The 27,491-nt window shown below is 43.2% G+C and overlaps 1 protein-coding gene across 1 annotated transcript in view; it reads left to right on the top strand.

Annotated features, from left to right (window-relative positions):
- LOC121871627 (protein unc-119 homolog B-like) overlaps window positions 1-16,728 on the top strand; it is a 107,837-nt gene extending 91,109 nt beyond the window's left edge. Inside the window, exons 5-6 of the mRNA XM_042374065.1 lie at window positions 2,496-2,668; window positions 12,858-16,728. Coding sequence (XP_042229999.1) covers window positions 2,496-2,668; window positions 12,858-12,979 — 295 coding nt within the window. The 3' untranslated portion in view covers window positions 12,980-16,728. The remainder of the gene's footprint in view (window positions 1-2,495; window positions 2,669-12,857) is intronic.
- The last annotated feature ends 10,763 nt before the right edge of the window (window positions 16,729-27,491 follow it).

The following is a 27,491-nucleotide window of genomic DNA, read 5'->3' as shown; positions in this document are numbered from 1 at the left end:
TGTGCGCGTGAGGTAGGTAGTGTGTGTGTGTGTGTGCGTGTGGGTGCGTGAGGTAGGTAGTGTGTGTGTGGGGTGATAGAGAATGACCCTCGGAGGATCAACTATGATACGTCAATATGGTTGTTAGGTGGAAGTGGTGTTGTGAGTATTGTTGGCGGATACCATGGCTACTAGTACAATACTGCCTCTCACTATCACAGCTCCTCACCACTATCACCAACACAGCCCCTCACCACTAAACCACCACCACCACCACAGTCCCTTGCAAACACCTCCCCCACGGTACTTCTACACCACACTTCACCACCACCTCCTCCACCAAAATTCCTCACACCACAACTTTCTCCCACCGCCACCACCACCAATATCAACAATGCTTCAATTACAGTCTCCCCTTCTCTCCCCCTGTTCCCCCTTCATCTCCTCCTCTTTTCTCTTTCCCATTCATCTCTCTGGTCCTCCTTCCTATCCTTCGCGGTCTCCCTCTCCTCCTTTATTCTCTTCCTCTTCCCCTTTTTTCTTTACTCTCTTCCCCTTCCTCTCTCTCCCTTTCTTTACTCTTCTGCCCCTATCTCCTCTTCTCCCTCCCTTCCTTTACTCTCTTCTCCCTTCCTCTCTCTTTCTCCATTACTTTATTCTCTTCCCCTTCCTCTCTTTCTCTCCCTTCCTTTACTCTCTTCCCCCTTCCTCTCTCTGTTCTCCATTCCTTCATTCTCTTCCCCTTCCTCACTTTCCCTTCCTTTACTCCCTCCCTTCCTCTCTTTCCCTTCCTTTACTCCCTCCCTTCCTCCCTCTCCCATCCTTTACTCTTCTCCTATCCTTTACTCCCTCTCTCCCTTCCTTTACCCCCCTTCCTCTTCCTCTCTCTCCTCCTTTACTATCTTCCCCCTTCCGTCTTTTCCTTTTCTCTCCGTCCCTCCTCCTGTCACCGTACCCCAACATTACGTTAATTGTGTAATTGCACCACTTAACCTGGGTCAGGTCTCGGCCTTCCTCAAGTGGTATTAGTGCCACTATCTTCAGGTGTAATAATCCTCATCCTCGAGAGTACCGCCAGAATTCTCATTTCTATCATGGAGGGTGTCATTATCCTTCACAGTGCCATGACCATCTTCCTGGGTATCATCATCATCCTACACCGTCATTATCAACCTTCGGGATGTTATTATCTTAAAGGCAATCATCATTATCATTCCTAAGTAACTCACCGTCATCCATGTTATCATCCTCATCATCCTCCACATATACATATCATCTCTAAGGATATATCATCATCCATAGCCTTCAGGGTATTCCTCATTAACATCCACTCTTATCATCCTTGTGTTCCAGAATGTTTTAGTGTTCTCCTCTGCAATAACTATCCCATCTTAAGTAAGGGTGGGTGGGTGGGTCCTTAACTGTGGCCGTGTTAGAAGAGAGGGTCAGCACACACCATCTATACACTCCTGGACTCTTTTAATATTGACGGTGAAAAAATGTTGGTTACCGTGACTGAGACATAGTGGTGGCTTTATGTCTTGAGAAGCCACAGAAAGAATGGATGTGGGTGTGTATGTGCTGGGAGAAGGGGTGGGGTGGGGTGGGGTGGGGTGGGGTGTGGGGAGCAGGTGCATGTTAACTGTGTGTAAAATCGAGAAAGGAAGGAAGGCAGGGCGGCGGTGATCAGTGTGGGCATAGTATTGTTATCTGGATTACCTTTAATTTATTCAGGAGGAGGTTTCCATTCTTATCTCCCTCCATGGTTACCTTATCAACATTACTATCACCATTATCATCCATCTGCCAGGTTATTATTATCATCATCCATATAACTCACCAATACCAACTTAATTCGGGGAAAATACTGGATTCACTCCATCTGACCCCGGTTGTCTATCACTGCCATCGCTACCGCATGATAACTCCGTTTTCCATGCATTGGTCACCGTGGAAAACTTTATTTCTATATTGGTAAAGGATTGATAATGGTCCCCGGTGATTGTAGACAGGAGACATCAAAGGTCAAGGTCACGGGTGCTAAATATTAAGTGTTTCTGCATTATAGCTTTGATGGCACCTCCATATTGACTCCCTGACAGAGTGAGCTCACCTCTTTCCTCCCCTGGCAGAGTGAGCTAATCTCCCTGACACAATGAGCTAATCTCTCTCCTCCTCTTGACAGTGAGATAATCTCTCTCCTACTCCTGGTAGAATGAGGTAATCTACCTCCTACCCCTGACAGAGTGAGCTAATCTTCCTCCCCCCTGACAGTGACCTAACTTCCCTCCTCCCCATAACAGAATAAGCTAATCTCCCTCCACTCCCTGACAGTAAGTAAATCTACCTCCTCCCCTTGACAAAGTGACCTAACCTCCCCCCTCCCCCTGGCAGAGTGACCTAACCTCCCTCCTCCCCCTGACAAAGTGACCTAACCTCCCCCCTCCCCTTGGCAGAGTGACTTAACCTCCCCCCTCCCTCTGGCAGAGTGAGCTAATCATTCTTTTCCTTGGCAGGGTGGAGTTCACGGTGGGCGGGCGGTCGGTGAACAAGTTCCGGATGATCGAGCGACACTTCTTCAGAGACAAGCTCCTCAAGACCTTCGACTTCGAGTTCGGCTTCTGTATCCCCAACTCAAAGAACACATGCGAGCACATCTACGAGTTCCCCACGATACACTCAGAATTAGGTGAGTATAGTCCAGTACACCTGGAGATAGGTGAATGTAGGTGTAGTAAGAGCATAATGTACATACACCAGAACCTTAGATTTTTAAGGATTTTTGTACTGGTATTTTTTTTTCCCATTTCTTTTTTATACGATTTTTTTTTACCGTGTCTTTCAAGATGGTGTTCTCATTATAGTAGTAAATCATGTGACTTCTGAATTAACAGACAGAACTTGTATTCTTCGGAAAAGGGATGCTTAGAGACATACGGGAGGTGAACACTGCTCCTTTCTGATTGGCTGAGACCAAACGACCGATTAATACTGCCTGGTGAATCGTTGTCTATGAGAAGCGAGTACTCGTGGTGCTTCTCTCTAATTGGCTAAAGAGGCTGAATGGACGATAAATACCGCTGGAGATTGGTTGACTACGATAAGCTAGTACTCCTAGAGGTCCTCTCTAATTGGCTGAGAGATAAAGCGAACGATGAATATTGAGAGACGATTGGTTGATCAAGATTTTTCTCCTCTTATTTGTCGAGATTTCTAAGCGAGTAAGAAAATTCTAGTCGATGATTGGCTAAAGAGATTTCCTTGGTGATAATGTGTTCCAGAACATCTTGTTGAAAAAATTAATTAATACCTGAAATCCATAACTAGATTGCTTGTGTTCGTCAGAGTTAAACTGTGGAATTAATTAGATTCTGGTGGATGTGCGGAGTATTGGCTTCTGTTTACATTTGTGTATTAGTTTTTGTTTTAATCTAGCAGGGGAGAGAGGGGAGAAAGGTGAGGGGAGGAAGAGGGAAGGGGAGAATGAAGAAGAAAGGGGTGAGGGTAAAGAAGGAGAGAGAGAGGAAAGACCGGAAGAGGGAGAAGGGTGAGGGTACGAAAGGAGACAAAAGGGGTGACAAATGGAAAGGAACCGAGTGGAAGACGATAGAGAAGAGAAGAGAAAGTAAGGGAAGAGGAAATAAAGAGTGGGCGGGGTGGAGAAGCAAGAGGGCAGGATTGAGAGAGAGAAAGAGAGATGAAGGGAAGAGGGAAAGATGGAGGAAGAAAGATGGGGACACATAAGAGAAGAGAAGTGTGATACAGACACACACACACATCACACACACACACATATATATATATATATATATATATATATATATATATTTGGCTTCAGTGAAAACTACATTATTCCAAATTCATTCTGCTACCACCTTTTCCCCTTAGTTGTTATCGCTGTTTATCGATTCTCTCAGTCTTTATCACCATCTTCTTGTCTCCCCCAATGTGAGACGTCAGACAGGCGCCACTTCCCTCCCTCCCCAACCGTCATACACGACACCCTCCCCAAGCAACCGATCCCCCCCCCTTCCTCACCCCCACTCTCTACCCCCTGGTTGGGAACAAGATGAAGGGGAGACGTGAACTGTGTAACCCCTAAACCACTCCACCCCTGAACCACTCCACCCCCTGAACCAGACTCCACCCCCCTCGGTAACTTTTGAAGCCAGTGGAGAGTATGGTAGAGGTGACCATGGCAATGAAGACTATGGTAGTGGGAAATGTGGTAATGGAGGCCATGGTATCGGGTCACCATTGAATGGTTGGTAAGCCAGATGAGATATTGATCCCTGAGAAACTTCCAGTGCTAGACACCAGTGGTGGAGCAGTATTGACACCGGTGGTGGAGCAGTATTGACACCGGTGGTGGAGCAGTATTGACACCGGTGGTGGAGCAGTATTGACACCAGTGGTGGAGCAATATTGACACCAGTGGTGGAGCAGTATTGACACCAGTGGTGGAGCAGTATTGACACCAGTGGTGGAGCAGTATTGACACCAGTGGTGGAGCAGTATTGACACCAGTGGTGGAGCAGTATTGACACCAGTGGTGGAGCAGTATTGACACCAGTGTGGAGCAGTATTGACACCAGTGGTGAGCAGCATTGACACCAGGTGGTGGAGCAGTATTGACACCGGTGGTGGAGCAGTATTGACACCAGTGTGGTGGAGCAGTATTGACACCAGTGGTGGAGCAGTATTGACACCAGTGGAGCAGCATTGACACCAGTGTGGAGCAGGCATTGACACCCAGTGGTGGAGCAGTATTGACACCAGTGGTGAGCAGTCACCAGTGGTGGAGCACACCAGTGGTGGAGCAGACACCAGTGGTGATTGAGCAGCATTGACACCAGTGGTGGAGCAGTATTGGTGGCAGTTGGTGGAGCACACAGTGGTGGAGCAGTATTGACACCAGTGGTGGAGCAGTATTGACACCAGTGGTGGAGCAGTATTGACACCAGTGGTGGAGCAGTATTGACACCAGTGGTGGAGCAGTATTGACACCAGTGGTGGAGCAGTATTGACACCAGTGGTGGAGCAGTATTGACACCAGTGGTGGAGCACCAGTATTGACACCAGTGGTGGAGCAGTATTGACACCAGTGGTGGAGCAGTATTGACACCAGTGGTGGAGCAGTATTGACACCAGTGGTGGAGCAGTATTGACACCAGTGGTGGAGCAGTATTGACACCAGTGGTGGAGCAGTATTGACACCAGTGGTGGAGCAGTATTGACACCAGTGGTGGAGCAGTATTGACACCAGTGGTGAAGCAGTATATTTAAGGACAGCAGTAGCGGAGCAGTATATTAAGGACCCCACAACAGGAGACGTATCCTCTTAGGACATCGTGGTGGAAGTGTATCTCCGAGGATAACAGTGGGCGAGTTGGATCCTCGCCAAGCAATTGAGGGGGTTTACCAACCCTGGTGTGAGTTTGAACTGAGAGGGAGGCGAGTATATTGAGCTGAGAGGGAGGTGAAAGTTTGAGCTGAGAGAGAGAGAGTAAGTATCTATGAGCTGGGAGCGGGGAGGTAAGTGTCGGGCTGAGAGTGTCTGTGACCTTGGAGAGGTGAGTGTATGTTAGCTGAGAGAAAGGAAGTGAGTGTATGTTAGCTGAGAGAAAGGAAGTGAGTGTATGTTAGCTGAGAGAAAGGAAGTGAGTGTATGTTAGCTGAGAGAAAGGAAGTGAGTGTATGTTAGCTGAGAGAGTAGAGGTGAATGTATGTGAACTGAGAGAGGAGACGTGAGTGAATGTGAGCTCAGAGAGGGGAGGTGAGTCTGCGAACAGTTCGTAGAAGGTGTAAGAGGTTCCGGGAGAGCGAGATGTGACCTGAGGTGTAGAAATGTCAAGGAGAAGGGAACTCGAAGAGGGGGAACCGAGACCGTCTTCTGTAAGTTGGAAGAAGGAAAAAAGGTTAATAGCCATAGTAATTGTGTCTATAACATGGGAGAGGGGAAATAAGGGTTTATAAGCTGGGAGAGAGTAGATGATGGTATAGTCGCTGGGAGAGGGGGAAATGAACATTAACAGGGAGAGGGGAAATGAGGGTGTATTAGCTGGGAGATTGGCATGGTGGGGTGATAGCCTCTGGGAATGTGTTTTGGAGAGGTGAGGTGAGAATCTGTTAGAGGAGGTGAGGGGTGTGTCCTGGAAGAGGGGAGATGAGTGTCTTGAGCCAGTTGTGTAGAGGAAGTAAGAGTATAACAACGAGAGGGAGGACAACATGCTAGCGAGTGAGTGAGTGAGCTGTCATCATTAACTCTGACGGGTCTGGCCTGAAATATGGTCGAGAATATTGACACTCTATGAAACACCATCTCAGGCGTGAGAGCAAGACTCATTCTTAGGCCTGATCTGAGATTTGTACAGCGCGAAGAACTGATTAATGAAATATTTCCTAACTTGGGGAGAATGTTCAACGTTGTAAAAGTATTCTTGGCAGTGGCAGTAATGTTGTACCACCACGAATAGTCAGAAGAAACCTATGATGGATGGGGACTGGCTGAGTTGGCTACCAGACATGCCAAGAACGAAACAAAGAGTTTGTCTTCAACAAGATAAGAGAATGGTTTTAGCCGTACAAGGAACATGTGGCTTGGTGGTGGCAGTAGTAGGATAATTGAGGAAAACTTTGCCAGCCATTAAGTGACAATTGTTTTATATTTAGCCTTGAGATCTTAAGAAATAGAATCAGCGGTGGTGATAAAAATTTATGAAAAACCAATGTTTCGAGAAATGTGTTTGGCTTTGTGCCAACAAGCACAACTGCGAGAGGGACAGAAGGACAACTGACTTGGTACCATATGTCTGAATGCTTTAGTTGGAGCGATAGATGATAGTATGGCATTTTTTCCAACCTGTGACACACTGAACGAATATGATCAACTGAAGCCATTCTCTAACCCTTGAGACAGTGGCTTTACGATTAGCTGCTGTTGTACACTGAGGATTATCCTGTATAGATGACTATTTGCCTGGTTTGGAAGTCGATCACACGTAGCAGAAGGAGTACAATAATGGTTTCGGCAGTGAGAGACGTCAGAAGAGAGATCGGAGTAACACTACAGAAAACACTTAAAGGAGGATGTAGGTTGGTGTGATGAAAAGGGATGAGACATCTAGATAAGATAGTGATCATAGGAGACAAGTAGTGCAGAGGTCCTTATTGAGATAGTGTTTGTGGTGAACAATAAGTCAGGTGTTGGAATGACCAGAGGACCGTCGTAGAGTAGGAGTTGTGTTCTCACAGGCTGTGTGATCACTGAGGATGGAGGAGGACTCTGTTTTAATGCTTAGATAGTGACTGTTCGGTGTCAGAGCCAAGGAAGACAATACAGCTGACACATGCTTAGCCAGAAAAGTATAAAAAAATATATTATAGATTTAGATCCTGGATCAGTGACGCTAATACAATAGGGCAGAGTGACAGCAGTGATAATCGAGACAATATATATGGGCATTATTTGATTTAAACCCTAGTTGAGCCTGAAAAATGTGATTTGGTTTACTGTAGATTCTGGTGAACAGCAGTGATCTTATGTGGGAACCTCTGCAGGTAAGCCACAACAGGCGTGAACAGCACAGTACACTTGCTCCGTTGGGCCTCTCGAAAACTCACGTTAAGACAGTTTTCAGCTGCAGGTTAGTAGAGAAAAAACACGGGTTTATATATGCCAGTTGAAGAGGCACCCATCCTGGCCGGTACACTACAGGTCGGTGTAGGTGTGTGAAGCACCGTCTCTACCTCCATCTTCTGCCAAGTGTTACGACCCAAGTGGGTACCCCACACAATAGAGGTTACATTAAAGATGATCGTGGAGGGTGTTAAGACTCTCCCGGACGCCTGGCATCACTGGGAGGCTGAAGTGGTGACGAAACCAAGAATGGCAAACGAACTTAACTAAGGGCTAATTAAGATAATGCAGACGAATGCCTTACGTAGTTGACGCGTAGCGGACGTATGGCTGACGTAAACTTCTGCATTCAGCAAACGTCCTTTTTTTTGACTACTTGAAATGCTATGGCTACAAGACTGTTCAGCTGTGTGTTGCTACAACACTGTATACTTGTGTGATTCTGGCGCACTACTGCATAGCTGTGTGATGCTGCAGAAACACTGCATAGCTGTATGATGATGCTGCATCAATTACAGCTATGTGATAATGTTTCAACACTGCATTGCTGTATGATGGTACTACACTATTGTACAGCTGTGTGTTGGTACTACAACACTGTACAGCTGCGGGATGGTGCTGTAACACCGTACAGCTGTGGCTGCTGTAGCAAGGAGTCACATGACCAGACAGTCTGGGAAAACACGGCTTTATGGGGCCGCATACAGCCGGGCTGGTTGTGGTGTGGGGGCGCGGGGTCAATACACTGGCACGCACCCACAGCTTGGCTAAACTACTTCCACACACTAGTGTTTGTCTCACCCACACCAGGTAGTTATTTTACTCTAATTAACAAAGGCTTAATCAAAGAATAAGACGAGGTTTTGAAACTTAAATTTGGCAAATTATATTTGTCTCAAACTCACGAACGAGGCAAATGCGGCATATGACACAATAATTATGTTAATGAAACACAGGATTGAACTTATGAAAGTATTCTGAAACTCGAATGTGGCAAATAAACATGATTTTTTAGTTTATTGTTTCATATGAACGAAACAAAAAGAAAATGGTTTTATAACTCGATTTTTTTTCAAACAAGAAATTAAGAAGTTATGCACAGACGGTATTAGTTAGTGACAGTATGAGACCTCGTAGGTCTTGTGTCACCGGAGGTAGTGAGGGTAATGCCACCTGCATTAGACACGACCTTACTCCTGCCGAAGATGATGTTTTCTCAGAATTAATTGTGGAATCTAATCAGAAATTATCTTGGCGTTTAAAGTAGAATTGAAAGAATCTGTATTATTTTTTACATGTATATAGAAAAGCAGACGTATCAAGCTGTGTGTGTGTGTGTGTGTGTGTGTGTGTGTGTGTGTACTCACTACTTAACTAGGTTTCACCACAAGATCAACATCACGACACCTACTTCAGTACTGTGTCATTGGTCAAGGTCACCATTGTAGGTCAGGTCGAGTCATTAAGTTAATTAGACCAACTGTACTTGTTCCTGTGTTTATCTCCCCAAGGTTTATTCCTTTTGATGGCATATTTAATTTCCTCTTCTTCCCCCTGCCTACTGCCTGCCCTGAACAACTGTGTTTCCGAGCAGCTGCCTTCCCCTAGCAACTGTCCCCCCCCCCCAGCAGCTACCTTCCCCTAGCAACTGTGTCCCCTAGCAGCTACCCTCCCTTAGCAACTGTGCCCCCTAGCAGCTGCCTTCCCCTAACACCTGTGTCCCCTAGCAATTGTGTCCCCAGCAGCTGCCTTGCCCTAGTAACTGTGCCCCCAGCAGCTGCCTTCCCTAACACCTGTGTCCCCTAGCACCTGGTCCCCTAGCAATGTGTCCTCCTAGCAGCTGCCCCCTCAAGCAACAGCTCCTCTTAGCAACTGCCTACCCTTAACAACAGCTCCCCCATAGCAATGCTCCCTCATCTCCCCCTCACTTCTCCCCTCCTCCTAATATCTCCCCTCTCCTCCTCTTCTTGCTCTTCCTCCTCCTCCTCCTCCTCCCTTATCTCTTCTCCAACCTCCTCCTCCTCCTTCATCCCCCCCCTTTCCCCTCCCTCCTCCCAAAAACTTCAAACACTTTCATGGTTCTCCGGTTGAATTTATATCTTCTTCCTCTTCCGTCTTTAGTCTGTCTATTCCTCCTTCCTCTTTCACCTTTGTATCTTCCTTTTCCTTCCTTCCTTCTTTCCTGTCTTTCTTTCTTTCTCCGTCCCTCTATTGTCACATTCTGTTCTTGTACCTCTTTTTGTGCCCATCTTCTTCCTCTTGTCTCTATTACATGTCATCTTTTTCCCCCTTTTCACCTCTTTCCGTTTTTGTCTTTCCTAGTGCCCTCTCTTTTTTTCTCTCTCTCTCACTTCTTCCTCTTTCAGTTTTTATGCTGTGCTTCTTCCACCTCTTTCTCTCTACCCTAGTATTTTCAGTTTTGGTCTCTCCTATTTCTATCTCCTCTTTTTTCTTCTCTTTATCGCCTTCTGCCTTAACCCCCCCTCCCCCCGTCACTGTTTTAATTTACGATCGCCGCTTGTCATGTCAGGCAGGAATTTACCAAGTGCTTCAGAGGTCAATAATCGGATCGAACCACCGTCCCCCCCCCCACTGACCCCATCAACACCCTCCCTCTCCATGTAACCTGGTATGACCTGATTACTGCTGTGGGTCACGTAGGCACTGATGTTGATACAGGTGGTGGTAGTTGTTGTTGGTGGTTATTGGTGGTAGGTGTTGTTGTTGTTGGTGGTGGTGGTGTTGTTGTTGTTGTTGTTGTTGTTGGTGGTAGGTGGTGGTGTTGGTGTTGGTGGTGGTGGTGGTGGTGGTGTTGGTGGTGGTGTTGGTGTTGTAAGTGGTGTGGTGGTAGGTGGGGGGTTGTGATGATGGGAATTGTTAATGTAATGATAATGGGGATGGTGTTAATAGTGGTGGTAATGATAGTACTGGTGGTGTTGGTAGTAGTAGTGGTGAGGGGTGGTGGTGGTGGTAATGGCGGTGGTGATGACTGATGGTACTATAAGTGGTGGTGATGGTGAAGAGTGGTGGTGATGGTGAAGAAAGTGGTAATGTTAAGTGGTAATAGTCGTTATGGCAGTAATGGTAGTGATGTTGATGATGATAGTAGTAGACTTAGTTGTTTTAATATTAGGTTTATGTATCATTGGTGTTGATAGTAGTAGTGGTGATGGCAATGGTTGAGATTGTAGTAGTAGTTGTTGTAGAAGCAGGTGGTAGTTTAGTGGTGCTGGTTGTAATAGAGGTAGTTGTACAATCAGGTATTCATGTGTTGAGCTAGCCAGGTGTGTTATGTGTTGAGCTAGCCAGGTGTGTTATGTGTTGAGCTAGCCAGGTGTGTTATGTGTTGAGCTAGCCAGGTGTGTTGTGTGACTTTGGTTGAGTGACAAGTATGTGTCAGTGTCTTTGTTTACAGTCATGAGACGCTTCGGACGAGAACAAGACAGGGGACAAAGAGGCTTGAGGTGTGTTTAATATAAACTTTATACATATTTTGTCTTCAAAATTGCCAAACATACATCGCCCCTCCCAGTGGTCGCTCATGTTTAAGTCAGTCATGTGTGTGGTCCTCCTATACACCCGCCACACTGGGTGTGTTTTAACCCCAAAAGCTTGTGATATAAACACTGTCCACCACACTGTGCGTCACGTGTCGACTCTGATTCTTTTTGGTAAATGCTGGAAAACTGTGTCAAGCGGCACGCAACCCAGTCACGCTCACCCACACGCACACATTAATATATATATATATATATATATATATATATATATATATATATATATATATATATATATATATATATATATATATATATATGCAAGTAAATCACTGTAGGAGCGCGTGATCTCCCAGACTGCAACTACCCCTGAAGATGTGAATTACACGAAAGAAAACATCGATCAGTATAATATATATATATATATATATATATATATATATATATATATATATATATATATATATATATATATATATATATATATATATATATATATATATATATATATATATATAGTCACACACTGGTATAGTGGTTTGTCATACACAGCCGGACTCGTTTATTATTCTTTTTTAGCGACAGTTAATGTTGTTACCACAATACAGTATGGAAATAAAATGTTTACTCATTTTTTTCCTCAATTCAGAAAAAAGTAATATGTTACCTGACCAGACACTGATGGTTGTTGTGTACCTGACCAAAGGTAAACAGAATTATTTATCTTTGTTTCTGTTTATGAGACCTTGGACGTAGGAGGGTGGGGTGGGTGGGTGGGAGGAGGAGGTGGGTGGGTGGGAGGAGGTGGGTGGGTGGGAGGAGGAGGGTGGGGTGGGTGGGAGGAGGAGGGTGGGGGGGGTGGGAGGAGGAGGGTGGGGTGGGTGGGGGGAGGAGGGTGGGGTGGGTGGGAGGAGGAGGGGTGGGGTGGGTGGGAGGAGGAGGTGGGTGGGAGGAGGAGGTGGGCTGGGTGGGAGGAGGAGGGTGGGCTGGGTGGGAGGAGGAGGGTGGGCTGGGTGGGAGGAGAGGGTGGGCTGGGTGGGAGGTAGAGGGTGGGGTGGGTGGGAGGAGGAGGGTGGGGTGGAAGAAGGAGAGGGCTGAGTGGAAGCAGGAGAAAACTGGGTGGAAGGAGGATGGGGGTGGGGGTAGTTGGGAGGAGGAGGGGAGTGGATGGAAGGATGGAGGTAATGTCAGTGTGTTGCGGTAATCATCGAGATGTAAAATAGTTACACTAGGGACCTTCACTGAAGATCAAATGGAAGAGTTGTCATATATAAAACATTAGTCATGACTGGAATATATTTTTATTCATATCAACTTTTGGGTCATAAATATTAATAATCGAAGATAATGCTATTTTCTTCCACTCATTATCATTTATTGACCAATCTTATTTTTCTTTAATTACTGTCACAGATAGGAATATTTTTATACAAATGTTCTGATGAGTAATTGTATGCTGAATTTTGTTTACCTTGGCATAATGATATAAAATATGGGAAGACTTAAGTGCACAAGCCTAAGAGCGAGGTGTAATGTATACTGAACATTATTTCTGATAGCTTCCTGGTACCTCAAGATGAGATCGAAAATAAGAATGTTCCCCCCAATACCCTCATCCCCCACAAGTGATGCTGCACCATCATTGTCCGTTCCGCATCTAAGCAGTTTTACTTCCTTATTTTATTACATTCTTAATGGTGTATAAATGTGTATTAACATTGTTTTTCTTTCTCTGTTCCCAGCGGAGGAGATGATCAAGAACCCGTTCGACACCCGCAGCGACAGCTTTTACTTCGTCGACGACAAGCTCATCATGCATAACAAGGCTGACTACGCCTACAACGGTGGCCTCCAACAGCAGTAGTAGTCGTCCTCCACGAGAAACCTTCACCACAGAAGCCTCCTCCTCCACCACCACAAAAGCCTCCACGAACAAATATCTCCACTACAGAAGCCTCCTACTTCATGACAGAAACCTCTACCTCCATCACAGAAGCCTCCAACTCTTCTACCACAAAAGCCTCCCTCCACCATAGAAACCTCCACTCTATCGTCCTAAATAAGTCATAACTTTTGTCTACACCGCCTCCAGTAGAGAGCCCTTTACCACTACCACCACCTCCCCACCACAAAAGTCTTCTCAACCCTCCCCTCCAACACAAAGGCCTCCAACCTAAGGACCAGGAGCGAGGTGGAGGTGACCACGAAGGAGGAGGCCCTAAGTATGGTGACACCTGTGTGTGTGTGTGTGTGTGTATATACAAGATCAGACTCCTTAGATAATGATGATGCATGGTAAAGAGGCGTGGTTGAAAGGCGTGGTAAAGAGGAGTGATTTAGAGGCGTGGTAAAGAAAAGTTAAAGCAATGTGACGATTCAGTATGATAAGAGACAGTTAAGAAACATGATATAGAGATGACAAAGCGGTGTGATTAAGAAGAATGGAAAAGATACAAGATAAAGGTGTAATTATATAAGGTGGCGTGATAAAAGAGGTATAAATAACGAGAAGGTATGCTAAAGAGGAAGAGCAATGGCAACACAGATAAAGGAGGAAGAAGGGAGACATGATTATGATATGGATGGAGAAATAAAGATGGAAGGGGAATTTGAATGAGAGGGAGAGGCGATTCATTATGTAAGTAGGAGGGTGATGTGGATAATAGGCTATCCTAATTAAAAAGTGAGAGGGAAAGATAGATAAGAGGTGATCCTAATTAAAAGTGAGAGGGAAAGGTAGATAAGAGGTGATTCATAAGTAAAGTGAGAGGAGAGAAAGGACGAAAGGAGGTTTAAGGGGGGGGTGAAATGTATAGAACATGATCTTGCCAAAACTCGGAATTTCTCGTATCGAAAAACAGAAGAAAACCGAATCATAATATTTTGTGGAAAAAGTATTTCGAATTTCTAATATTTTTAGTGATATGAAAAATTATGATCAGATGTAAACAAAAAATACAGAAATATCAAGACTGAAAAGTGTAGTTTATTGAGAAGCGAGAATTTACCAATAAATACCGGATATTGCGAAGTAATTCTATTTAGGAGATCAAGTAGATATTTCGAACATATAAATTATTATACAGAAAGGAACACAATAAAACACGCCTGAGAACAAGTATTTAGGTGAAGATGTAAAGCAACAGCCAAGAATTCCTGGAAGTTATTTCTTAGATCATAATTAGAGAAGTAACTGATAGCCACAGCTGTCATCGTGAGTTATCTTGCCGGGAACAGATATGTGCGAGGACACCCAACCATAATAATATTCATAGACGACACTCTGAGGCCATGAACACCTGAACATGTCATCTTAAAACATACTTAGTCGTGATAACATTCAAAAGTGATGACACAAACATCTGGACACGAGTTAATAGTGGCCTGTGTAAGCACGTGAGAAGATTAACACCCACAAAGGAGCTGCACCTGTGATTTACCCGAGAGAGAACGTACAACGCCTCTCATTAACTTCATTACACTCAATAATTAAAACTGTATACCTGTATCTGGGATGCTTTTTTCCCGGTATTTTTTTTATTATTTTTGCTCCGAAATTCATAAGATGTAATATTTGCTCTGAAATCTGTAGACTTATTTTATCAAGATATATGTAAGTTAGTTAGTATGTCCTCGGATATCTTTATTATATCTTACGTTGTCTCAATTCTAGTTAGTTCTATCTCTAACATCAATAAAGTAAAAATTCTTTGATTCATTATTTTATGTTTAGAAGGAATAAGGCGTTAATAAGCTTTCCTGGTCCCAGGTGATGTGAACTATTAAACGAGTGTCACTTGCTCAGCTGGTCCAGGTGTTTTAACATTAGTGTATTAGTAAACATTAGCTGTGGTGCTGAATGGATCTGATGCATTCATTAACTTACGCTACCGGGCAACTACCCGAGTCAGTCTTATAAACATGAGTCATTTTTGCTGTGTCGTGTATGAAGCCTTCAAGATATAAGGAGACCAAGTGTGAAAATATCATGTAAATTGTTTACTCAGATGCAACCTGTGGAGTTTTTGAGATATGTTGGTGTATTTTTGATGAAGGTGCCTACAGCATCAAGGTGAAGTTTACTGAGTCAGTAGACATGAGTATACAGTACATGACTGTTTTGAGTTAGTATACATGTGTGGGAGAGAATGGCAGCACCACCCACACGCCCCACTCATCTTTACACATCGGAAATCAAAAGCAAAACAACAAGTTTCTACGTCCATTATTTGTCCAACATCCCTCGACACTTAGCATTTTACTGTGATTATTAATATATATATATATGTTAAAAACAGTAACTTTTAGCTATGAATATCATTTCCCCGTTACCCACACCGCACTGATAATTACACAGATCACTTAATTAAACGAAGTAAAATACTGTGTTGGAGGGATGACTAGCCAAGAATAGCTAAAATGTAAATCCAAATTTTTTCATGAAGATACAGTACAGTAATTTTGAAGCCATTGGATGTAGCGATAGAGGTGTGGTACAGGGGGTCAAAGGTGTGGTAATATTAATAGTAGCAGAATGTCTTGCTTCGTAGTACAGAATTTTGATATTGTCATACTATAAACCTTGTTTGATAATGTAAATAAGAGCAGACCTGTCAATTTCCTACTGACTAGTGATGCGTCAGCTGTAACTTGTGCAGGTCATCCTATTTATAAAAACCAACACCAATTTACCCCGCGCGGTCTGACTGAGACCGCAACTGTAATGTAAAGTAGAACAATTTCCAGTGTTTAGCCCAAGTTTTGCTGGTGTTTTAGCAGTTTGGCCTGACGTAGCAGCAACGCCCAGCTGATGCTTGTGATAGTGAAACATGGCTGTGTGTGTCCGCAGAGTGTCCAGAGCTACCCCCGTCCCTTTTAATAGATTACGTAACTGGGGGGGTACAGATGATACTCCTTCCCCTTCCTCCTAGATATCATGACCAGGGGTGTGATGGCATAGTAATTCTCTCCCTTACCAACCTCCCTTCCTCTTCCCCACCATTACCCTTCTCCCTACCTTCCCTCAGCTCCTATTCCTACCCACCAGAGCTACCCAGTGAATTCCTGTCCCCCCCCTCCTCCTTTCCCCACTCACTCACAGTTGCGTTCTCAGTCACGAGAAGACCGTGTCAACTTAACAAGTGTGATATTTGCTAGACCATTCAGTATATGATTTACGAATGAAGTATATCTGAGAGGTGGTCCTTTGAACCATGATGAAGAAAACATTCCATTGCTATTTTTTTAATGTGATGAGAGATATAAGCTTTTGGCCTCACAGCTGATAACTTAGTAGTGTGTGTGGTGATCGAGAGAGCAGCTCAATACACTACGACACCAACTTCTGACTCTCACCTCCATAGCTTCATGTTTTTCACTTTCTCATCTTTGTATTATTATTTTTTTGGTTGCATAGTTTTTATTCACGACTGGTGTAAAATAATCTCCAGTGTAAGCACTACACAAGGGCAAAATGCATAATAATAATAATAATAAATAATGTTATGGTTATAGGTGTTTTTGTATGCGCAGAGGAACACCATGAATGTTTGTTTTTGAGTTTGTGTACTACTCACAGGCAGTGTATTCTTGTGTAAATATATTTATTCATCACTACTTGTCTTTTTTCTCCTTGGTCACTACGAGGTAGATGTGAGGGTGTCTTGTGAGGTGATTGGTTTACACTTCATTAACTTTTACGTAAAATTACCTCCACATACTCGTACATCACGTCACTATTCATGTATATCATGTCACAAATTAATGTCGATCATGTCACTATTCATCTACCTTCTACTATGTCACCATCTACCTTGTGTATCTACGCATCAACCTCACAACACCATTCTTAAACTTCATGTCACCAATCATCTCCATGTACTAATAATCTTTGTCAAGAATCTTCATGTCATTTTGTGTCACCATTCATATACCCCGTGATCTTCCCTTCACTCCTCCCTCATTAACCAGGGTGATGGTGACAGCCCTCCCTCACTACCCCGGTGATGGTGATAGCCCTCCCTCACTACAGACACACGTATTTCACAGCACGGATATGTCCCCCCAACATGCGCAAGGGAGGAAGAGGGAGGGAGGGAGGGAGGGAGGGAGGGAGGGAGAGAGGGATATAAAAACACGAACATGTTTTAAGTCAATATTGACAGGAGATAATGGTGCCAGGGCGGTAAATCCTCGACTCTTGTCCTCAATGTGCAGGTTCTTGATAACGTCACTATCATGATATAACACACCTGCCACACCTTCCCTCTCTTATAACACACCTGCCACACCTTCCCTCTCTTATAACACACCTGCCACACCTTCCCTCTCTTATAACACACCTGCCACACCTTCCCTCTCTCACCCTTCTACCTCCCGTTGCTTCCTCCTCCTCTTATATTTTTCCTCTTTTTCCTCTTCCAATTTTAACTTTCGTATCTATACTATTTTATCTCTTCTTTTTCCTCCCCTTTCCTTTACACTCCCTTCCCTTCTTTTTCATTCCTTCTCCTTCCGTCCCTATCCCCCTTCTTTCTCCTCCTATGCTACTCCCTTTCCTCCCTTCCCTTCATCTCCCTATCACTGTGTCTACTCCCTACCCTTCACCACTCCATCACGTGACCCAGGACGATGTTTCAGGTCACTTGCCGGTCGATAAAGGTCATTGATCCTCGGGGCTAAGACCTCCCACCTACCTGGTACTGAGTCACCCCTCCCTCTTACCGCCACCTACATTCCCTTCTCTTCGGGAGGAGGGAAAGGGAGGGGAGGGTTAAAGGGGGCGATGGATATGGTGGAAAAGATGGAAGGGGGGCTTTGTGGAGACCGATAGAAGGAATGGGAAAGGGAAAATGAATGGAGAAAAGAGGGAGGTGGCTACTGAGAGAGAAGGGAGACTTAAATGGACGAGAAGAAATGAAAAAACAAATAGGAAGAAAAGTCTTCACAGTGGTGGGTCACCAGGCCGAGGTGATGGTCATGAAGGTGGGTCGTCACGACACCCAGTGCAGTGACTAGATGGCAGCTGTAGCAGTGACGTGATGGCAGCTGTAACAATGACGTGATGGCAGCTGCGGCAGTGACGTGATGGTAGCTGTAACAAAAACGTGATGACAGCTGCGGCAGTGACATGACGACAGCTGTAACAGTGACATGATGACAGCTGCAGCAGTGACGCGTGATGGCAACTGTAACAGCAACGTGATGGCAGCTGTGGCAGTGACGTGATGCCAACTGCGGCAATGACGTGATGGCAGCTGTAACAGTGACATGATGACAGCTGTAACAGAGACATGATGACAGCTGCGGCAGTGACGTGATGGCAGCTGAGTGTGATGGCAGCATGCAGCCAGACATGACGTGATGGCAGCTGCTGGCAGTGACGATGGCAGCTGATGAGCAGTGACGTGAATGGTACAACTGTAACAGTGGCAGCTGCGCCAGTGACGTGATGGTAGCTGCGGCAGTGTCACGATGGCAGCTGTAGCAGTGACGTAATGGTACCTGCGGCAGTGACGTGATGACAGCTGAAATATTGACGTGATGGCAGCTTCGGCAGTGACGTGATGGCGGCTGCTGCATTGACGTAATGGCGGCTGCGGCAGTGACGTGATGGCGGCTGCGGCAGTGACGTGATGGCGGCTGCGGCAGTGACGTGATGGCGGCTGTGGCAGTGACGTGGTGGCAGCTGCGGCAGTGACGTGATGGCAGCTGCGGCAGTGAAGTGGTGGGAGCTGCGGCAGTGACATGATGGCGGCTGCGGCAGTGACAACCGTGGCAGTGATGTTGCTACAGCTGGTGCAGTGTGTAGAGAAGTTACTTCAGTCGGTGCAATGACGCAATGTCAGGCCAGCCGCTTCAGGGAATTTTACCAACTTGTGCAATGACGTCACGCCAGCTGAGTCAGTAACGACAGGCCAGTTGGCGCAGTTACATCACGCCAATTAGTGTGGTACTGCTACACATGTTAGCGCTGTATTGTAACCAGCTGATGCTCAGATCTCACGGCCCTCAAAACAATAAACAATCACTAACCAATCAATCAAATTCTAGCCACAAACAAGTTCCAATCAACATAACAAACAAGTGTGAACACAAGACTGAACATCCAATCAACGCAAAAAAAAAATTAATCCAATAATCAAGGGTCATTCAACACAATAAATAAGTTAAGCAACAATAATCAAGGTTCAAGCAACAACAAACAAGTTATTACACACATTTAAACAAAACAAACATACAGAAGAAACAAGTAAACCAAAACAATAACGAAACAATCAAGAGAGTAAACAAGTCAATCAATTTATCCAATCAACAAAATAAACAAGACAATGCAGTAAACAAATTAAGCAACGCAACCAACAAGTCAATCAACACAATAAACAAGAAAATCAATAAAATAAACAAGTCCAGCAACACAATCAACAAGACAATCAACACAATCATCATATAAATCGTCACAAGAGCAAAAGAGTCAATGGCTAAAATAAACAACCAACACAATCAAGTACAAATTAACACAAACAAAACTAATCAGCATTTAAAAAAATAATCAATGAACACCAATTAAAATCTAATGACTATAAGCAATAACCAATGAATACAAGCAGTAATTAACAGGAAACAATCAACAAGACTCAATCATCAAATATTCAATTGTTTATCTCGAGTGTTTGTTGCTTTAACTGTTGTCAATCAAAACGGCAAACTGGAGGAAAATTTATCCTGGCAGTATCTTCCTCCTTATCTATTATTCAGTAGCAATTAATCGAGTTACCTGGAGGAGAGGTAAGTGTATGTGGCGTTCGAGTTCTTTTTTTTTTTTAATGCTCCTGTGTTGCCAGATGGTTGTACTAGTGAGGAGGGGATTTAGCTAATGTATGATGATTTTAGTTATGGTTTATCTTTCTGTATATAAATACTTTTGTTGAAGTGCATTTATATAAAGAAACAAACACACGCATACATACATACATACATACATACATACATACATAATACATACATACATAAAATAAATAAATACACACTCACGACAGCGAAACCCCTGCACACGATCGTCTGTAATATCTGGCACACAGTCCGTCTCCTCCCCGAACAAGCTGCACATAAATGACATTTATGACCATTTCCGACTGTTTTCGTCTGATAAATCAATAAATTACATTGTGAGTATTAATAAATTCGAAAAATTTTGCTTAAATCAACTTTCAGTGTTTATTGAAGAAGAGTTAAGGTTAGGAAAACAAGTAATGGTGTGTTCTATGTGCACGGATCCCCATTCCGCGCGACGCCTGGAGGTAATGGCGGAGGGGTCGGGGGGGTTGTCTACAGTCTACACTATTGTAAGCACCTACAAAAGTTCGTCTCTTTCCGAATGAATCAGTAGCAAAACTAAACGAGATAATACAACGCCAGCTGTGTTGAGATCCTGAACTACATTCACCATTCTTTTATAACATTCCGTTCTGATTGTAATAGTACAAATTGAGAACAAACGATTCCTCGCTTCCTCTTTCACTGGTGGGGTTACACACACACACACTACAGATGAAGATGGCAGGTTATTGAAGTTCTCAGGAAAGAATGTCATTCTTAATACATATGCAAATTATGCCCTTGATCATTATGACAACACAGAAATATCAATATATTTCACATGGGTGTCAATAATGTTTATTCTTGTATCTACTTTGCATAAAAATATAATGTAACATATTCAAGGCGCTTAATTCTCAACTGAAAGGCGCAATAAAATCCCCTTATGGACGAGATACAACAAACAAATATCCTGTATTGAAATACGACCCAAGTGACATCTTGTCGTCGTCCGCCATCAGCCAGCGGCAGGAAGGTAAGGAACTGCATCACTCCCTGTTTTTACTAAAAGATTGGATCACATCTTTTAATGAGAATTTACACATTTCAGTGTGGTGGTCTGACCCCACACACGAGTCGCAGGGGCTCGGAGCAGTACACGCGGCCCGTACTAAACAAACTGCTGAGCGGATACCCACACTAGTGAGCCGGTGCGGCATGCTTTGATGGTCAAAACTGAGGACTTGGATGGTGGCGCAATAATAAATGCGCCCAGTCATGTTATGATCTTCTGTTCGTGCAGTGTGCACAAACCATCAAAATGGGATCTTACCAATTGTGCTTTCTAAGAAAGAAATTGCTTACAAGACCAGAAGGTCAACAACTGGAGTTAATATCTACAGTAGGTCGATTGAAAATAATTTAACTCGCAAAAATTCAATCTAACTTACTATTGTTGTTATAAATTTTATATCAGATATGCAATTCTGCTCTTATTCGTCACCCTTGGGCGTCCTATCATTAAACTTCATCGTGTTAAACAGCAAACAGGCCAGACACGTAAATATATACAGTATAACTATTCTAATAACCTTGTATAATATCGTCGCAGAAATAAGCCTATAATTAATTTTTCTTCTATAAATCATCACAGAAGATGTGTTGAAACTGACTGAGCAGAAACACATCATACTTGCCATCTTGACAGCACAGTCTATGAAAATGAATCCCAGAGGCTTCAAGGACCGTTACGACCAGTACATACCTATGGCACATTTTAAACTAACCCTGTTTTAGGTACACAGAGAGGCAGTTTAGCCGACACCACTTGACCAACTGCAAAGTTAGGTACTGAAAAAAAAATTGGGAGAACTGGGGGTGCCCTGAGGGTGAACTAGCGACCTATCCAAAAATTTCAAGAAGACTTTTTCTACCCAAACTTCTTTAATGTAAACATCTCAGGGGTGATAACTATAAATTTCCACTTGCAAGTATATAAATCGAGGACGACCACAACAAAGTAGACGGATGCTTTAAAGGGAGGACCATATAACTAAGAGACGCCCTCCTAATTCCAGGAAGGATCGCCAAGATCTGACTTAATCCAGATTCAGCCCCATTTTGCAAAAAGTACATGTAAAATGATTTTTAAGTACAGTGATACACTTTGGACCTGATCTCTGGTAATCACAAGAAACACTGGAAAACATGTTAGTTTTAAGAGGATGCACAATGCTGGGACAGAGACTTAAAAGATCATGTAATAATGGCGTAAAGGAATTCAAAGTTCCAGAAGATGATTGAGTTAATGTCACATGCAAATCACTGTCTAGAAAATCACTGTATCAAGAAATTTCCCCGAGTGACTTTATACAGCAAACGTGATTCCGATCTTCAATACGGGAGGTAACGGCGACTTACTCATTTATCAGAGACGCAAGAATACCAAGCAAATACAAAAACAACGACATCTGACAAGAAAACTGACTCGGACATACCTGAAGTGTGATGTGTTGTGGTGTGTTGTGTTACGGTCCCTCGAGGAGCTGTTAACAATCATGTACCTGAAAAAAGACAAATATTCCATCTTGCTTTACTTCATTAAAAAAATTTTTTTTGTAAAGGTCAAGGAGAAAATCACCACTTATACTGCTTTATATCTTGGCAGGACCTCAAGGATGTGTTTGTTCAAGTAAAAATGCTTATTTGGTGAGAGAGAATTAAATAATAACTATGGACCTGCAATAATATTTTAGAAATGCTCTTATAAAACGGCAACAGTTCATGGGGCTATGACGATTAGCGACAGAAGTAAGCCAAACCTGATCAAATCACTAGATATGTAAGATCATTAAGTTTGGCTTAGTTGGTTCGTGTTGTCTGTCATTATTAGTGATTTCGACCTTCAACCTTCCTAAGGGTTATTTGAGGTCAAGATCATACAGAGTTGAAAGAAAGCTGTGTATATTCCACATTCCTTAATTTTTTCTTTCTCTTCTATTAGAAAAGTATCAATGCATTATAACAAACGTGTCTCCAAAATATCCTCTTCCTCCCAAAAACGTGGTGACCCTTTCTTTAACCTTAACCAACAATTGTACCCTCCAACTAACAGGATCAACCATGATTCTAATGATGTTTTTATTTTACACCAAAAATTAATAAAGACACTTGTTCCTCGTGTCATAATAAGAGCAGCAGAAGAATAGCTCACCTTGCCCTGGTGGTAGAGGAAGCCTTGGCGCCATCTGTCTTGTCTTGGAGCCAGGGACCATCCTGCCTGAAACAACATTCATGAATGAGGCCACAGCTCTGCTTTCATTATCCAAATTATATACAACTTTATTGACATGTAATGAGGTGAAATGGCCCCACTATTAAAAACAGAGTATCACAGGACTCATCTCACCTAAAAGAAAAAAAAATATGCTAGTCAACTGAATTCCTGCAAAGGCTGAATAACAACTAGTGGCTGTACACTGATTTATTACATAACTGGCATCCTACACACAAAATGAACCTTCACAAAATTAAAGCAATTGATGCCTTACTCCCAAAAATAAAATCACAAGGCTAATGTATCCATTCACCATCTTATACACTGATGGCCACTCATTCACGCATTACCATCATACAGTGGCCCCACAGCTTCCGGTAATAATACACAATATTGTTAGCGGAAGTGTGAATAATATTACTCTATTTACAACCTTCCAGTCTATTTAATCACTGTTGACCCCTTTACAATCACTGCGGTTACAGCCACATTATCCGTTCACTGCCCCTGAACAGGAACTACTCTCATATTCGACTACCTCCCCTATTAACACTACTCTGTGTACCTTGCCAAGTGTCACTCGGTAACAACACTGTTGACAGTGAGTACCTCCCACAAGTTTCGCCTGGTCTTGTTGTATACCACCGGCATGATTCCACCGGGCTGCTACTTGGCGCTGTGACCAATCCACCACACTCAGATTCTTAAAGGCAACTTTAGGTAGACACTGGAGATTTCTCACCATGCACAGGGTCGTGTCAAACTACCAAAACCAACTGGGCCTCTCTGTCGCCGTTCTTGAGGTAGCAAGGTCAGCCGATTAATAGTCCTCAAAATTCCCCCTTGTCGCTTCTCTCCAAGCTCTCCACCGCAGACTACCAGCTTCACAAGATTCCTGCTTATATTACAGCACTAATTCCCAGCAAGTCGGGGGATGAGCGACCATGTGTTTACAATGTACTTACCCTTCTGTAGACGACACGAGGCTCAGAGCTACCAAACCCTGCAACACACACTATTTTCAGAATACCACACGCCCGCTAACTTCAAATATTATCAAATCCTCCCATATTACCGACATTTTACCAAAATTCTATAAACATAACAAAAGATATAGTAGATACATCAACAAGGATCACTACAGCTCCTTGATATAACTTATACAACGCAGCACAAATCATAATGGTCAGAACCTCTCCGACTACTTCACTAGGAAACCAACACCGACAATTTTCAGGTGCTGTAATCCTTATTCGTTTAATTACAAATCTAAGTGAAATATAATAAGTGTAAATTACCATAATTGTAAAATAAAGAGTTGGGGGGTTTTGTACGAATAAATGATTTTGACATTTATTCTGAGTTTGAAAAGTTTAAATACTCTTTCTATAAATAAAGGTGAATCTCTTTCGGATATGGGCACAATCAGAATTGAGGGGTAAAACACGATGAAAACCCGATCATATCACTAAAATGATGTGTCTACTTGCTTTGCACACAAAGAAATTAATTGTTTATCAAAAATATTCCGCCGAAAAATCAGCTGTGTAGGTGCGTGTTGTCGTCTGCTTCGTTTGTTTACGCTGGGACCGAGGGAGTCACTCGGTCAAAGCGTACTCTTACGCCTACCAAAAAAAAGTAAAATTACACCATTTCGCCTCAAGAAACTTACTTTATAGGTACCAGCTAATTTTTGCTTAATGTGAGGGCACCCCCCCCCCCGCGCTAGGAAGTTAGGTCAGGTTCTAATAGGTTCTGTGCATTGTCGTATCATTTTTATTACTTACTATCGTCCAAAACACATTTGTGGAAAATTAAAAAAAAATCGAACAACGCGTGTGTCCGCCATCCGCACAACGATTACCAAATATGTTTTGCCCTATCTCCCTATATAGACATAAAAATGAAGTTCTGTGGTCGAACTTCTCCGAATCTGAAACCAAACCTGACCTCGGCCACCTTACTAAAATTTATGGTAAAGCTATTTGGTTAGAATAGGTTTCCTTGGTTCGATGCTCAAAATATGCAAGGGGCCCTTCCAAACTATTCTTATGCGTTAAATGCCTCATATCTGACATGCAATTGATTTTAAATTGCAGTTTACGTAATTTCTTCTCACTCCGCCAGCTGACATAAGGGAGTCAGGGGAAAAGTGTCCCAAAGGTTAAATTAATTCAAATACTCACCGATGCATTATTCATAAATAAAATAGTGTGTTAATCGCATTCTAAACTATCTTACTCATTATAAGGAAACATCCACAGTCTTTTATGTTTTCATTGAAATCAAGTGAACCGAGACGCTATAGGCTACAGTAAACACACTGGCAGCTAATTTGATTATTTCCCATTTAACTATAACATGTCTATGTATCTGGCAAATAAGACGCTGTGATATGTTATTTGTGTTTTTTCGTAGAGTGATTGTTAAGAGGTTTTAGTGAAGGGAAATAAGGTAATGTTATATAGTTTTAGCATTTGGTTGTGTTATGGCTGCAGTCAACTCCGGCCCCCAACAACATCCTCATATTTAACACATTAACCTCAACAAATACAATCCCTGTTGACCACCACTTACCTCTTGATCTTACTGTATATTCCCTCACCAATGATGACACTTGATAACACTTCACTGAGGCACTTGTTAACTCGACAACGGCAGCAATGAAAATGGCGGCTACTGACCGTCGTGGTTCATGACACTGATTCATAAGACATCTCAAAGCAGGTGTCGGAGCTTCATGGGACTGAATGAACCTGTCTCATTACTGTGAGACCACATCGATTGTATCTCTCTTTGGCATTTACGAAATACCTGTTTCGTTGATCAACATTCTCTGAACGCTGGCCGTACTGGTCGGCCTTGTACTCTACGACAATACTGCTGATTTTCACTGGCTGCCTCAGCTTTGCAACCTGCCTGGGGCAAGTGGTAGGCAGAAATTTGTGAAGGCTTTGGCTAAAGATTGCAATACTGAACAGCACAGAAGACGACCTGAGACCTCCAAGCAGCGAATCAGAAGCAGATGATCCGTGGCCAACAACAATGGAGGTGACAGACAGGATCGTTTATAGCCAACCAAAAGTTCCCCAAAAGAGAAATACATAGAAGTTATCAATACAGTATATATTACAGTACAGTATATATTAGGTGGAGTTCCGTTATTATGTTTGTTTTCGTATTATTTAAATCATTTATGTGTCAAAACTTAGCTTAGAATAAGTAAATTTGTGTGACTGCAATTCCATCGAAACATGTGGGGGTTTATAGTTCAGGAGTGGGAGGTGAAATATACATAAGAACATAAGAAAGAACATAAGAAAATAAGGAGTCTGCAATAGGCCGGTTGGCCTGTGCATGGCAGCTCCTGTCGAGAGTTACTACCACTCTCTATCATCCATGAATCTATCTAGCCTCCTTTTGAAACTTTCCAGAGTTCCCGCACTAACTACAAAGTTGCTAAGCTTGTTCCACTCGTCCACCACCCTATTTGTGAACCAGTTTCTTCCTATCTCCCTCCTAGAATCCGTTGCTCTCCTATATGGAGAGAGGGAATGCAAGGGATATGGCCCAATCATATATGAGGGGCTGAGATGGCCCACTGAGATGAGGGAAGGTCACTTATATGGTCCACTGAGATGAGGGAAGGTCACTCATATGGCCCACTGAGATGAGGGAAGGTTATTGATGTGGCCGAGGATACCTTGAAGAGTGTAGAGCTTCTAACACGAGGAGGAAACCAACAAATAATTTGAGGACCACAGTTGACAAGAAAGACGGGAATAACACGATTAAACCAAAAATAGAACTAGTGATAAGATGCAGCGAAAAGTGGAATGTCGTGAGTAAACGTAGGAAAACTACACCAAACTGTCGACCAATAACAGTGAGTTTACGAGAACTGCTAAAACAACAGCGCTTGACGCCACGCATTCTGTCAACCGTAAAATGCAGTTCTTGTTCCATTTTGTGAGAAGTGTTCCAGCCACCAGTCGACATTATCGTCAGCAAAATAATAACACAGTATAAATAGTAATAGTAACAACGCTACAACCAACAGCACTCTAACACAACGGGAGTTAATTAGAAACCTGATGGCAAATGTAATTAATTTCGCAATGTCTGAAAAGTATGATAGTTCAAACATTTCTAATCCTGGCTTCTCCCTAAAAAAATGTTCGCCTCAAGTTTTAAACCGGACTACGTCTTTCAGGACACATGTTAATTAAACTTTTTACAAATTTTTACTTAGATCAGTATTGACGAAGGTGATGGCTGGAAG

The sequence above is a fragment of the Homarus americanus genome, unplaced genomic scaffold, assembly GCF_018991925.1.
Source record: "Homarus americanus isolate GMGI-L3 unplaced genomic scaffold, GMGI_Hamer_2.0 scaffold51859, whole genome shotgun sequence".
Taxonomy (NCBI): domain Eukaryota; kingdom Metazoa; phylum Arthropoda; class Malacostraca; order Decapoda; family Nephropidae; genus Homarus; species Homarus americanus.
Note: the sequence above shows the minus strand (reverse complement) of the source record. Positions and strands in the feature narration are given on the sequence as shown.